General features: G+C 38.8%; 1 protein-coding gene across 1 annotated transcript; it reads right to left on the reverse strand.

Annotated features, from left to right (window-relative positions):
• Nucleotides 1-1,817: 1,817 nt before the first annotated feature.
• On the reverse strand, nt 1,818-13,897 carry fam78bb (family with sequence similarity 78 member Bb). Its single transcript, XM_072274745.1, has 2 exons — nt 12,946-13,897; nt 1,818-2,721 (listed from the first exon to the last, which is right to left on the reverse strand). Exons 1-2 carry the CDS (start codon nt 13,206-13,208, stop codon nt 2,199-2,201), a joined length of 786 nt encoding a protein of 261 aa, XP_072130846.1. The 5' UTR covers nt 13,209-13,897; the 3' UTR covers nt 1,818-2,198.
• Nucleotides 13,898-14,238: the final 341 nt, after the last annotated feature.

Genomic DNA, 14,238 nt, shown 5'->3' on the forward strand with positions numbered 1-14,238 from the left:
ACCTAAATAATTAAACAAAATCTGACCCAATCATGAGTTTTATTGGGACATTTGTGATGCCTGAAGCCCAGAATCCCTTTGATTTGAAGTGCATTGAAACTCCTCCCAGATGTATATTCGTAATATACGGGGATTGCATATAATTTTAGATCATACAAATATAAATATCTCCACACGAAAAAAACACTTATAAAGAAAAATATCTCTTTGAACTTAGAAAAAGAATTGAATTTTTATTCCATTGTTTTCCAGCAATGAAAGTGACATGTCATATTCCAGTATAAATGAACAAAATCAAAGTGCAAATTTCTCAGTTTCAGAAATGCATGCAATCCACCAACCAACAGCTTGTCACCCTTCAACGTTCAAGTAACAAATTAGTAAGCCAAACATCTGCCAGACATCTGTGCTCTAAGGAGAGCCAGGTATGCTACAGATCTCATTGTATATAAGGCACACAGCAGAGCCAAGTTCAGCAACACAACAAATCAGTTCATTTTTCCCCGGGTATTACAGCATCCTCCCAGTCAAGTTCAACATCATGGTCTCAAGTTGCAATTAATCAAAAAAGCTCATTTTAAAAATGTGACATAAAAGTGCAATATAAATAAAACACAATTTGCATAACATTCAGATGTTTAGTACAATTTGACGATATTCTCATGGAAAATTAAAAATGAAATTTTTAATATAATGATCTTGATTCCTGAATTTAAGTTGAACCAATTACACAGCACAAAGGAAGGTCTTTTGGGCTCAAGGCGCTTGCTCTCTGAAAGAGCTACTAATTAGTGCCTCTCTCTTGTTCATTCTCCATTGCCTGGCATTGTTTTATATTTCATTTTAATTACACACTCAATTCATTTGGGATCTAACCAAAGCTGGGAAGCAGACTGAGATGGCAGGAGCTGGCTTTGACACATTGTCACTCTGCTCATCTAGGTCCCCACTTCATTCTTTTATGAATAGTTATTTATACATACAAACATAGAACAAATCCATTAATGTGCGTGTTTATGGCTACTTATTGTCCAGTCAGAATACAGGCAACAACTTATCTTATTAACGTGTGGTTGAACAACCAGCATCATTACATGTACTACAAGTGATTTATCATCAGACCACTGTTATTTCTTCAAAAGTGCCAAAGTTACAGTGAGGGACCATCTTAAATAACTATCTTTATACAAACATCTGACGAAGGATTTGGATGTTAGAAGATCAAAAAAATAGTACATTTTCTGAAAACTCTTAAGTCTTCCCAAGTTAAATTGGAAATCTTCAGAACAATTGCATAATCTGGCAGAAATCCTATAAGCAAACAACTGCATTCAGTAATGTGCCGGCATATGCAAAAGCAGCCTTGTTATTTGCGCCGAGGTAAAAGGAGTGGATGTTGTGATGATTTCTTCGGTTAAGATTCCCAAGACCTATGGTACAGTTTGTTAAGATCCCGGTCACATTGGCACCTAATGCTTGAAAAACATTCACAGCAAAATAAATGCAGAACACCAAATAGGAGCTTTTTTCAGTCTTATTTCTTCAAAGTTTCAATGCTGACCCCAAAAAAAATCCAAAGAAAAATGTTGCAATGTTAAAATAAAATTCAATTGACTATAATTCTTGTGATAAAGGCTTGAAATTCCTCAAAACACACAGATTTGAATGGACATAGATATTCCAAACCACTAATTTCCTTAATAGGAAGTGCATGCAGAAAGATTATCAATCAATTCATTGAACTGTACTTAAGTACAAGAGGAGGAAGCATCTTCCAACTGAAGTCGGCACGTGGAGCAACACAAGCTAGCCCCAACCCAATTCCTTTGTGATTATAAAATATTGTAACCTTCTCTTCTCAATTTCAGCACCACGGTCAGTTCATCTGGACTGAGAACTTTGCCTTATCGAAACGAACACGCGCATACAAACACACAGGCGCGCGCGCGCACACACACACACAAACTAAATGTAACCACAAATGGATGTACAATGGAATGACTTCTGTAAACAGCCAAGCAAGATCCCGTGATATACAACTGAACCAAGATTTCATTCCTTTCCTCTAAAAAGTGCATAACTTACATATCAAAATAATTAAAATCCAACCTTGTTCATTTGTTGCTGCTGGATGAAATAGGAGATGTATAAAAAATTAGGTCCTTCTAAGATTTCTTGAAGAGCTGCAGCCTGCATTATTATTTTGGAGGTATGACAACTAGAGGTATACCACGTTTAGGTCTCCACATTAAAACCTGGGCATCGTTTGCATTGGGCTTCACCAAGGCATTTGGAGGTATGGGCTCCATCCTAGCTAATATCCGAGGCTGTTCCTGCTGTGTCCTTCCGACAAGCTTTGCACGGTATCCTAATGGGTTTGTGGGGTCAACCTCTATGTCAACACGCATTCTCCATTTGATTGTCTGAAGTATAATCTTTTCTTTGCTGACCGTGTTCATGGCTACCAGCCAAGTGGTAAAACTTTGGTCTCTTTTAATCCTGGTTAGTTGTGACACATTGCTTTCACTCACAGGAACCGCCCATGTCACACTTGGGTAAAAATTATCATTCATACTGACTGAGAACCGGGACACCCTGTTTATAGGGCCAACCAGTGTCACTGTTTCTGTCGTATTGCCGTACCATGGATAGCTCACTCCATCAGAATCACTGATAGCTTTAACCCTGCCTTCTCGCAGGTCAGGAAGTTCCCAGCTGGACCTGGATAAAGATAAGTTTAAGTGAGCATTATTTGTAAACAAGAGGCATTCACTCAACAAGAATTTTCTCAGACCAATGTAATCGACCAAATGTAAAGTCAACATTTTAAATGATATAAACAGTCTAAACATAATTGGTTATTATGGCAGAAAGTTTGGATATTGCAGGACTGAATTCAGTGGACAATTGCTTTTACTGGAATAATGAGATGGAATTCAAAGGAGAGTTATATTTAGACTGTAGATAAGATGCAGATCATCGAGATCCACTGCCAGGGGTATATTGATTCTTCACAATTAATTAATTTCCAATAGATGTTTGGAAACTAGGAGAATTCAGGCATATGGGTATAAGGTGAGAAAGTGGAGCTGAAGAAGATCAATGACATCTTGTCAAATGGCTGGGAAGCATTGAAGAAATGTGGCCTTCAACTATGGGAAGTAAATAGTTGATGCTTCGGGTGAGACCCTTCATCAAGAGCCTCGGTCTGAAACTTTATTCCAATTCATGGATGCCGCCTGACCTGCTGAGTTTCTCCTGCATTCTGTGTGTGTTGCTCAACATTTCCAGCATCAGCAGAATCTCTTGTGTTTACATTTTAACTATAATAATCCTGCCAAGTGATTATACTGATTCATACAGATTAATTCAGTTGAAACTAAGAAAAGACAATTGATGAATTAACAGAAAATGTTGGAAGTATCTGTGGAGAGAAAAAAAAGAATTCTCACATGAGGTGAGTGACCATTTTCAAAGCTCTTTCAATCTGAAATAGCAACTGTTTTTTCTCTGCAGATACTATTAGACCTACTGAGTTTTCCCAACATTTGTCTATCAGATAATAGCTTCCCAGGTATTATTGCTCATATGTTGTTGCAGTTAGGGAATCAAATTGTGTTTCTTGATCAGAATTCTCAATTTTACTTTTAAAAATGCTGAGTAGCAAGGCAAGTTTTTTAATAACAGTACCACCGACAGATGAAAAATGTATAATTTATTATCTTGTCCATCAATAAATATTATTTGCAGCAGTCCTTGTTCTACTCCATGAAGAAGATAACTTGAATGCAAATATAAATTAATTCCACCAGTCAACTGTTGCATCTAAACTGCCTAAGGAATGTTCATCATATTTTCCCAGCTCTGTGCTCTTTTTCAGCTCAGAAACCTTCCTGAGTATCTGTGAGCTCCAATTATTGCTTCTAGGATATCCTTTAATTCCTTTTATCCCATGTTGAATGCTCTACTTTTCTCTATCTGAATGGTTAACTTTATGTGGTTTGTTACGCAGATATTTCCACCATTCCCCACTTTTTTTCCTTAAGAGATTCTGTACACTCTGCCCCTCGACCCACTGGGCATTTTACACATTGTCTCCTCCTTTGGCTTTATGTTCATTTGTATATTTTTATAGTTCTGTGAAGTGTCTTGAAACTCATTAAGGATGTTAACTGAAAATTGTTGTGGTGGCAATGTAGCTCACTGTAGGCTATAGTTTGAAAAGGGCCTTACTTTGGAGTATGGTGGAGTAAATCAGTTTGTCAGGTCTCTTCATATTAGTATTTCATCAGCAAGAATATTCCAAATAATATGTTTTAGAGAAACAAACAGAAAACATGCAAATATAATCAGACTCTGCTTTGTTTAAATAGAAATTATATGAGAGAAATGCCAGTGGTTTAAAAAATTCCCAATCTGTCAACGATAGATTCAATGTCAACTTTCTGTAATGCATCTACCTTGAAGAACAAAGGCAATAGATGCATGAAAAAGCCACTACTTGCAAACGCCTCTACAAATCACGCAAGTGTTGACTTGATCATTAGTGGATCTAAACTTGGGATCTCTCACCAGCAACAGTGTGGGAGTATATCCTTTACACAGACTGCAGAGACTCAAGATGGTGATTAAGTCTTTTCAAGCAAAGCCGACCTGAAGCAAATGGACGATGATTGAAGCTCTTAACCATCATCTGGTCCAAGGTGTTCCCAACCTGGGGTTCACTGACCCTTTGCTTAATGGTATTGATCCAGGGCATAAAAAAGGTTGGAAATTCCTGATCTAGATCAAAAAATATTGAACACTATCTGATAGACTCATCCCTTTCCTGTACTGACCAAGAAATACTTTGTAGTTTACAAGTAAAATTGCAAAATTACTGTCATAAAAATACAGTGGGCCAAAGGCCCTGTATTGTGCTGTAGGTTTTCTATATTTTTTTCTAAAATACAAACCTAAAACCATAGTAAGATTTGCATAAAGTATGTTTAGGAATCAAAATAAATATTATATTTTTAGAATATTTAAGATTTTGAAGCAAAGTGCCCTTGGGAAAATATTTGAGATGACATCATTATTCAATTTAATATATTTGATAGGATTGTTTCGTACAGCAAACTAGCCCACAGGAGCTTCACACTTTTAATTATTTTAACTATCCAGTTTCAGCTATAGTAAATGTAAGACCGTAAAAGCACTCTATAGTTACCAATTGTTGCATTACATTAACAGCTGGGATGTGAAGCAGAGCAAATATGGAAAATGGAGCGGTATTTTATGGCATGTTTTAGCTGCCTTGACTGAGAACAGGCAATTCTGAAGCTATATTACTGGCAGTATTTATTCTGCTTGAATCTGTGCTAATAAGCAATGCCAAACTGAAGATTGTACAATTCGACAGTATTAGCATTCTGTTGAATTAGAAGGCTCACTTCCAATGATAGCAATTTATAAAGATTCTTTAAGGTAGGAACACTTCCTATATTGTTTCAAATGAGAACATTAAACAAACTGGCACCAAGCCATAGTGGAAAACATGAAAACAACTAAATGCTGCATGGCCAATGGCTTCTAGCTACACTTTAAAGATGAAGGTTGAGGAAGGGAGTTTTAGGATGAATTTCCAGAACTTAAGAACTTGTAGTTCAAACCACAAACATCATTGGTGAAGAACCTACATGTGCAGAAGTTCAAAATGTATAGATTTATAAGAGTCATGCAACTGTATAAAATTATCAAATGTATGGGGGTGATTTCAGTAGCAGATGATAAATGTATCTCTTAATCAGAAATCTTTGCAAAATGTATATATCTGACCATTGTAAACTTTATAAAAGTGAAAAGAATGGCACAAATGATTAGAAAACATGTTTTTTCAAAGAAAGATATGAAAGCATATAAGGCTATACAGTCACTATGGAAGGAAGGCAAATTGTAAGAGTATTGTATAATTTTGGCCCTCTGAATAGATATGTTCCTCAGACTGCAGCATATTTGAGGATTTGATATCTAAGGACAGTAGTCTCTGATTGTAAACAGCACTGTTTTGCAGTCATGAATTTTAATAGATTTTGAAATCCACATGGACCATGAGCAGAAGTGCGAACTCCTGCACCCAGATTTCTGCAGTTAGCTCCAACTGGGTCTCAGTCATGATACTGGGCAGATGGGCAATGTGGAGAGAATAACTGGGGAGACATGGCTGATCAGGAAAGCACTGAAATCTGGCATATATTCATGGAGCTGAATTAACATAAGACATATGAGAAGGTGATAGGAGAGAAGTAAATTCCAATCAGTTCTGTCTCACGTGGGTATCTCTAAAATTGGTAGCCGCCCCCAGAATATTGCAACATACAAAGGCTAGTCACCTCTCACAAAAAAGGAAGGTGATTTCTTCTCTAGGAAAATCCTCCATTCACATCGGAACAATAACATATCATTTCCTCATCACTGCAGTTAGTGCATGGCACAGAAAGAAATAATAAAGCCTGGAGAAAACATATCAGAATATAAACTGTGACTTACAAATTAAGTATATAGAGTTACAACATTAGGCTGCTATGGGGTTTTACTGCTCTTGAAGTATAAAGAAATGACAGCATTCCCCCAATTTGACGTAAAGGCTGTGGAAGACTCTCTGGCAGTAGAAAATAAGTATACACCCATTGAACACAGTAATTGCCAAGCTTCTCCTTCTCTCCCCACTTCAATGTATTATTGATTTTAAGAGAAAATGACCAGGTAGATATTGACATCTTATGTCAACTAACAGCAATAAAATGGAAGGGAAAAATGGTCGCATGCTGTTTGAGCATTGAAGTACGTCGCGATAATAGCATAATATCTTACTATACTTTTTAAGGTGGAGATGAAGAAGGGGATTTAATACAGATTTTGCTACAATAAACATATCTGAACACATAAGGTTCAGTATGATAAATACCTATTTGGAGAAGTTAAATTATAACAGAAGCTCTCCTATGCTGTCCTTTCACAAGTTGAATCAATGCAAGAAACAGAACAGTTCCCAAATTTAGGTACTTTAGATGCAATTACATCTCTACACTTTCTGTTCCTTCAATAAGACACTTTATTTGATTAAAGGCACTTTTTATTGATGCAGTGAAAACATTTTCATGGGGCCTTTCAACTTGACCTCCATTTCCTCTCTGCTAAAAACCATAAGTTCAGCAAAACCACGAGTAAGCCTTAACTCCAATGAATGTTTGAATAAATCACTGTGCAATAAAAACTGCCGTCTTGATATAGTGAGGTTGCTCCTTGGAGCATCTGATTTGCAGGGACTTTGATTGGGTTGTCAGATGAAGGAATTCCATCTGTCTGTTGTGAAGGCCAGTGGTGATGATGCGTCTGTGAACAAATCTCCGTTGTACAAGAGGTGAAACATGCTGACACTGATACGAAAATGCTTCACCGCTGCATGAAGTATGTCACTTTAGTAACTTGATCCTTCCTGGAAGATTCACGGGTGGTGGGAGAAGTGGCAAAGGCGAGAGGAAAGGGGCATAATGACACCAAATGGACTGCTAACCTCGCTGGCATGGTAGCATGTTAAAGTGACGTTTGTTGTACGGGATCTGACTTGGGTCCTTATTCATTCATCTAACATTATCCCACTGAGGAGCCAACCTGAGACACCAGCAATAAACTGCGTCACCCAGCATCCTCATGCACAATGCTCTCCAGGTGGATATTTTCACTTTTCAAAAAAAAAGTATCAGTAATTGACAGCACTGGCCAAATAAGACCCTAAGACCATAGGACATGGGTTCAGAATTATGTCCTTCAGCCCACCAAATCACGGCTGATTTAGTTTCCTTTTCAACTCTATTTTTCTGCCTTCCCTGCATTGTTATGACTGTGATCTAGGACACTGAAGCTGGTGATAAGAGGGTCTTCATTGAACAAATGTTTAATTTAAGCACATGCTTTCTGACATTGATTGAATGATGCGTAATCTTTCCAAGGCTCTGTCAATTCTTCTTTGTAATTGCATTAGGTAGCTGTAGAATGTTATTGGCACTAATGGCCAGGAGAAGGTTTCCATTGTGAATCGCAGAGAAGCGGGTGGAAGGGATTCACCTGAATCAGATTTAATATCACTGGCATATGTTGTGAAATTTGTCATTTTGCGGCAGCAGTGTGCACTGCAATATATAATAATAAAAACTAACATTTAGAATAAATATATAAGAGGGAAAAATAGTGAGGTAGTGTTCGTTAGTTCATTGTCAATTCAGAAATCTAATTGCAGAGTGAAAGGAGCTGATCCTGAAATATTGGGTGTGTGTAACAGGCTCCTGTACCTCCTCCTTGATGGTAGCAATGTGAAGAGGGCATGTCCTGCATGATGGGAGCCCATAAAGACGGATGCTGATTTTTGAAGGTGTCCTCGATGCTGGGGAGGCTAGGGCCCATGATGGAACTGGCTGAGTTTACAACTTCCAGCAGCTTTTTCTGATCCTGTGCATTGGTTTCTCCAAACTGATACAACCAGTTAGCATACTCTCCATTGTACATCTGTTGAAATTTGCGAGAGCATTGGTGACATACCAATTCTTCTGAAGCCTCTAATGAAATATAGTCTCTGTCCAACCTTCTTTGTAATTGCATCAATATGTTGGGCCCAGGATAGATCTTCAGAGATGTTGACACCCGGGAACTTGAAGCTGCTCATCTATTCCACTTCTACTCCCTCGATGAGGATTGCTGAGTGTTCCCTAGAATCCTCTTTCCTGAAGTCCAGAATTAATTTCTTGGTCTTACTGATGTTGAATACAAGGTTATTGTTTCAACACCACTCAACCAGCTGAACAATCTTGCTCCTATTTGTCACCATCTGAAATTCTGACAAATATAGTTGTGTCATTAGAAAATGCATTTGAGCTGTGATTATCCACACAGTCATGGGTGTAGAGAGAGTAGAGCAGTGGGCTAAACACACACTCCTGAAGTGCACCAGTATTGCTTGTTAGAGAGGAGGAGATGATATTTCCTACCCACACAGACTGTGCTCTCCCGATGAAGAAGTCAATGATCCAGTTGCAAAGGGAGATGCAGAGGCCCAGTTTTTGGAGCATATTCATTAGACCTGAGGGTACAATCATGTTGAATGCTGAGCTGTAGTCAGTAAGCAGCAGCCTGATGCAAGTATTACTATTGTTCAGGTGATCCAAAACCAAGTGGAGAGCCAGATAGATTGCATCTGCTATAGACCTACTGAGGAAATAGGCAAGTTGCAACAGGTCCAAGTCCTTGCTTAGGCAGGGGTTGATTCTAGCCATGACTAAGCTCTTAAAGGACTTTGTCACCATAGATGAGTGCCACATGGGTGATAATCATTGACGCAACTCACCCTGCTCTTCTTAAGCGCCGGTATGATTGTTGCTCCTTTGAAGCATGTGGGATTCTCCGACTGCTGCAGTGTCCTTGAACACTGCCACCAGATGGTTGGCACCGGTTTTCAGAGCCCTACCAGGCATACCATCAGCGCCTGATGCCTTGAAAGGGTTCTCCCACTTGAAAGATGTTCTGACGTTGGCCTCCAAGACAGAGATCACAAGGTCACCAGATGCAACAAAGATTCGCACAGGTGTAGTTTTATTCTCTATTTCAACTCAGACATATTGAGCTCCTCAGAGAGTGAAGCATCACAGTTGTTAGTGATGTTAGGTTCCACTTTGTAGGAAGCAGTGGCCTGCAAACCCTGCCAGAGCTGATGTGCATCGAATTCCATCTCTAACCCCAATTGGATTGTTTTCTCTCTCTTAAAATAGTCTTCCACCCGGACTTCTTGTATAGTCTGGTTCACTGGTCTTGAATGCCACAATCTAGTCTTCAGCAGACTTCATATCTCCTGGTGCATCTTATGGCTTTTGGTTTGGGTATATCCAGTACATTCTCGAAGGCACACATTCATTCATACAGGTGACTGGGATACCATACTCTCAATAAAGTGAAACAGTGCATGTTAACATTGCAGCTGCACCTGCCTCTTCGTAGGAAGCACAACAGTTCAGGGTGAATACATTGATGTTTAGCATTGATTAACTTATTTTTATTAAGGAAGTCTAATGCACCAAATGGTTTGTTGGTTGTTTCCTGTGTATTGATTCTTGATCCTGAAATATCGACCTACCAATCCTGAACGATCAGTTATTTTGTATCTTTTATGTTGTCAATGTAGAAGACCTACTGAATAGTATAATGCCCCTATACAGTATATTGAAAGAGGATAACAAAGAAACAAGCTTTTATTAAACTGGAAAATTCTGTGGGATATATTTGCTAAACTGAGTTTTCCCCTTCTGCACAAAATTGCTACAAGCTATTTTCAATCCATGTAAATAGAAAGTTAAATCCCAAGGGATGTCCATCCTTCCTTAAGAGGTAACTACAGAAACACATGTGGTTACAGACTGGTTATTACTAGACTTCGAACTGTAATGACACACTCTATCCAATAGATAATTTGCAAAAAAAGTCACAAACAACCAGTTGAATGACAGAATAAAAAGAAGTTAATTAAATCTTTCAACCATTGGAAGGGGTTTCATAAGGTCGTAGTTTTAGGGCGTTGCAGGGAAGTGAAGTGGTGAGGGAAGGGATGCTATCTACCAGACAAATGCTGGGAAACAAAAATGAGGAGGTGATAATGAGTTCATTTATAAAGGACATTATCCAATCTGTACAACAAATATCTTACATCTTACTATTTAAAGTTAATTGCTGCCCATTCTTCTGTATCTTTGAAAGCTTCTCTAGCTTTATAAACTCTTCCAGAATATTCATCCTCAGTTTCCCATCTCCTTAACTTTCATCATCTTGTCTCTCCTTCAGCTATGTCGGAAAAAATTCAATATCCATTCCCCAGACTTTTCTGCCTCTCCCTTGTTCAAAATATCTATTCGTGTGGCCGGGTAACCAGCTTGATAAAGACTCCAATGAATCCCAGGTGACGGGCTTGTTTCTTTAAAAGTCTCTATCTATATACATCATGAAGGCACAATGATTAAGGTCTTACTGGACTAAGACCTTAGATCATTGGTAGAGAAATATGCTGAAATCCCCACATCAAAGCTGGGCAATTTATTTTAAATAAATTTGGAATTTAAAATAAACATCCCGAAAACCGATCAACTTCACCTTGATGTATGAACGGAAATCTACATCCCTACCTGCTCAATGTGTGATCCCATGCCCAACAATGTAGCTGCCTAATCAGACTATTAGAGATGAACATTAAATGCCACATACCATGAACAAAAAAAAAACAAGCTGTTGACAGCTGTAATTTATTAACATTTGGGCCACTGAAGTAAATTGATCCAGTTGGTTGATCTCAACAACCCCATGCAATTAAGCATCTTTCATTTTCAGCTTCATTTGATTTGCTTTGTTGCTGAGAACAGATAGGTGCTTGGTAAGCATGAAGATGTGAAGGACAACACTTTAAGGAATCTTCCTCACAAGGACAATATGATGATATAAAACAACAGCAATCTATCTATATCATATAACTGTCTCTGCTATGTGAAGCACTTGGAATTGTTCCACGTTATGAGCCTGCTGAACTCCTGCTTATCATCCAGTTCCAAGTGGGATTTTCTGCACAAGATTCACTCACTAAAATCCCCTTTTCCCTATACAGTCTCCAGGTCTGCCCATACTTGATTATTTTCAGTAGGGAACCCTGCCAATATAGCTTGGTGACGCTATCTTTAAAGATATTTTCAAAGACATGAAACCCCACGTTCCAATAAAAAGAGAGCGCAAACTCTCTAAAGGGGCTTCTTTCCTTCAAATTTGTAATTTAGGGTAACGCTGGGCAAAATTAAAGTATAGTTAATAGATCTGAGTTTGAAATAGCAATTTTATAGGGTCTTGGAAGTGCATGGTGTAGTTGGTGAAAAGGTCTTTAAAAAAAGCAGAATACCTCAGGCATATGTAGTTATTACCTGTTTAGGTATAAAGGCAGAATTTTCAAGCTCCAGTTTTACTGTCTGTTTCCAAACAGACACAATCTGCGTTTCCAGTGTCTAACAAGCGAAATTCAATGGAAACCTAGCGCAAGTTATTTGCAGAGTGAAGAGCTGGCGTTTCATCACGATAAAAGAGACTGCAGAAGTTCGTCATACAATGTTCTACTTTTCCTGGAGTTTAAATATAAGGATGCATTTGATTTTATACCCATCTTAGGTGATTAATGATCAGTCGATCATTCCCGGCTTAAGTTTAACTTGAATCTCTGGAACTGATTTGAAATTATGAGAGGTTATTAATAAATCTATTTAAATATGCACATTGTCTTGTTTATTTAAACATAAACCTAATAGTTTGCGTGGTAGACATCTAATCCAATTGCAGTAACCGCCTCTCAGGACTGACTCCATTCCCTAGAAAGAAACGTGGGCAGGTGAGCAATGTTTAGTCTGAATGTGTCAGTCTGCACGGAAATTAACCGTTCCGTTGCTCCAAGCCACACACAGTAACACTTCGATCACTAAATGTAAACATAGATACGCATTTCGCGGCAAGAAAATAAACAACATGAACGACTTATCTGCCCTCTGGATGAAATTAATGTAAACCCGGCACAGAAAACCACATTTTCACTATTCCCGCATCATGCTGTCGAAGAATTACACACAGTCCTCAGTCTTCCACAGTAATTCAGCTTATTAAATCTATAACACCACAGCCCTATTGAACAATTAACACAACAGCCGCGCAAGTTTACTTAAAATAAAATGAGGCAACACGTAAATTCTGTACACTAAAATCCATTTACCGGCGGTGGTGTTTTCTGTTTTGAAATGGTCATTTTGCGACCCCACTGTGACTCTTATGATGGTAACACGGCACATTGCAGAACTGAACGGCGGTGCATTTCATATACTATACCATGTTAAATTCCCTTACATTCCGAGGTCGCTGTAAGTGTTGAAAAATTCCATTTGGTTGCAAGCTTGAATCCATCCAACCACCCATGTTTCATTCCTAGGGATGGGAGGCATCACCACCCGAGCGGACGCCTTGAAGTATGGTGTCTTGTACCGTAAAACAATAGGGGAATTTTCTTCTATTATAGTTGGGCATTGATCAATCGTTGCAGAAACGTCATACACCACAATATTCTCTCGCCGTATTCTTGATTTACAAGTTATACTCTGAATGCAGCCCATCGTTCCAGGGTTAAGCTATATGAAGAGATTTATATATAGTTTATAAAAAGCAAAAGGTTGGGAAATAGAGGCTGGGCAATATTCAGCACTGGCACGAGCCGATCTTGCCGGACGCGGTAATTTAGACACTGTCGTTTGTCTTCGGATTTGATTTTCTGTTTGAATTCGTCATTCGTTCCAGGCTAGTCCCTTTTTAAAATTTTTTCCTCCTCCTTATTGTCATGTCACAAACGGCAGGAAGCAGGAGGAAGACGAGGCAGCATATTGGCAAAAAGATAAGAGGAACGAGAGGATATGCTGGCTTTCCGTTGAAATATAGTAGCACTGGGAGCAGAGGAAGCGGGCTGTAGCCACTGGTTCCAGCATAGTCTGCATTTGTTTTTGAACCACATGGAATAACGCAGTCTTTCTCCTGTCCTCATAGATAGCGGCTAAGAAACTCTGGGGTCCAGACCTTCGTTGAAACAGAAATGAATCGATCGCCAGACATCAGAAATATAAACCCATTCTTTTCTTTTTCTTGCAATTATGCACGGCAGATTTACCCGGCTACTGGAAGCTCCCTTCATTGTCTGCTCTTACCGCAGGCTGTCCATTGCTGTGTTGCCGAAGATGAATGCGATCAGTTGCGAAAATAAATGCTTTTTTTGTTTTGCTTCTCCTGGGACTCAATAGGCTGGTGATCCCAGTAAAGCAGGGATCAAGAGAATGGTTTCCCACTGGATCAGGATTCCCAGGGATTACGCTATAGAGCGGCGCCCCCTTATGCACGACCAGTTCCTCGTTCGCGTTAGGAAAGAATCGCATCGTTCCTGTATAATCAAATCGGTAATTATATGTTGCTCCGATATTCATATACTAAATTAAACTTTTCCGGCCATTGGATTAATTGCAACGGATTGCTGTTTTCTGCCGGCTTGACCCGATAAGTAAAAACGGTTTCCTTTAGTCCAAAATAACCATAGGACGAGAATATATTTAAATGTAATCTCTCACGCACCTCCATGGCAGAGATAAAACAACTGTATTT

The sequence above is a fragment of the Mobula birostris genome, chromosome 12, assembly GCF_030028105.1.
Source record: "Mobula birostris isolate sMobBir1 chromosome 12, sMobBir1.hap1, whole genome shotgun sequence".
Taxonomy (NCBI): domain Eukaryota; kingdom Metazoa; phylum Chordata; class Chondrichthyes; order Myliobatiformes; family Myliobatidae; genus Mobula; species Mobula birostris.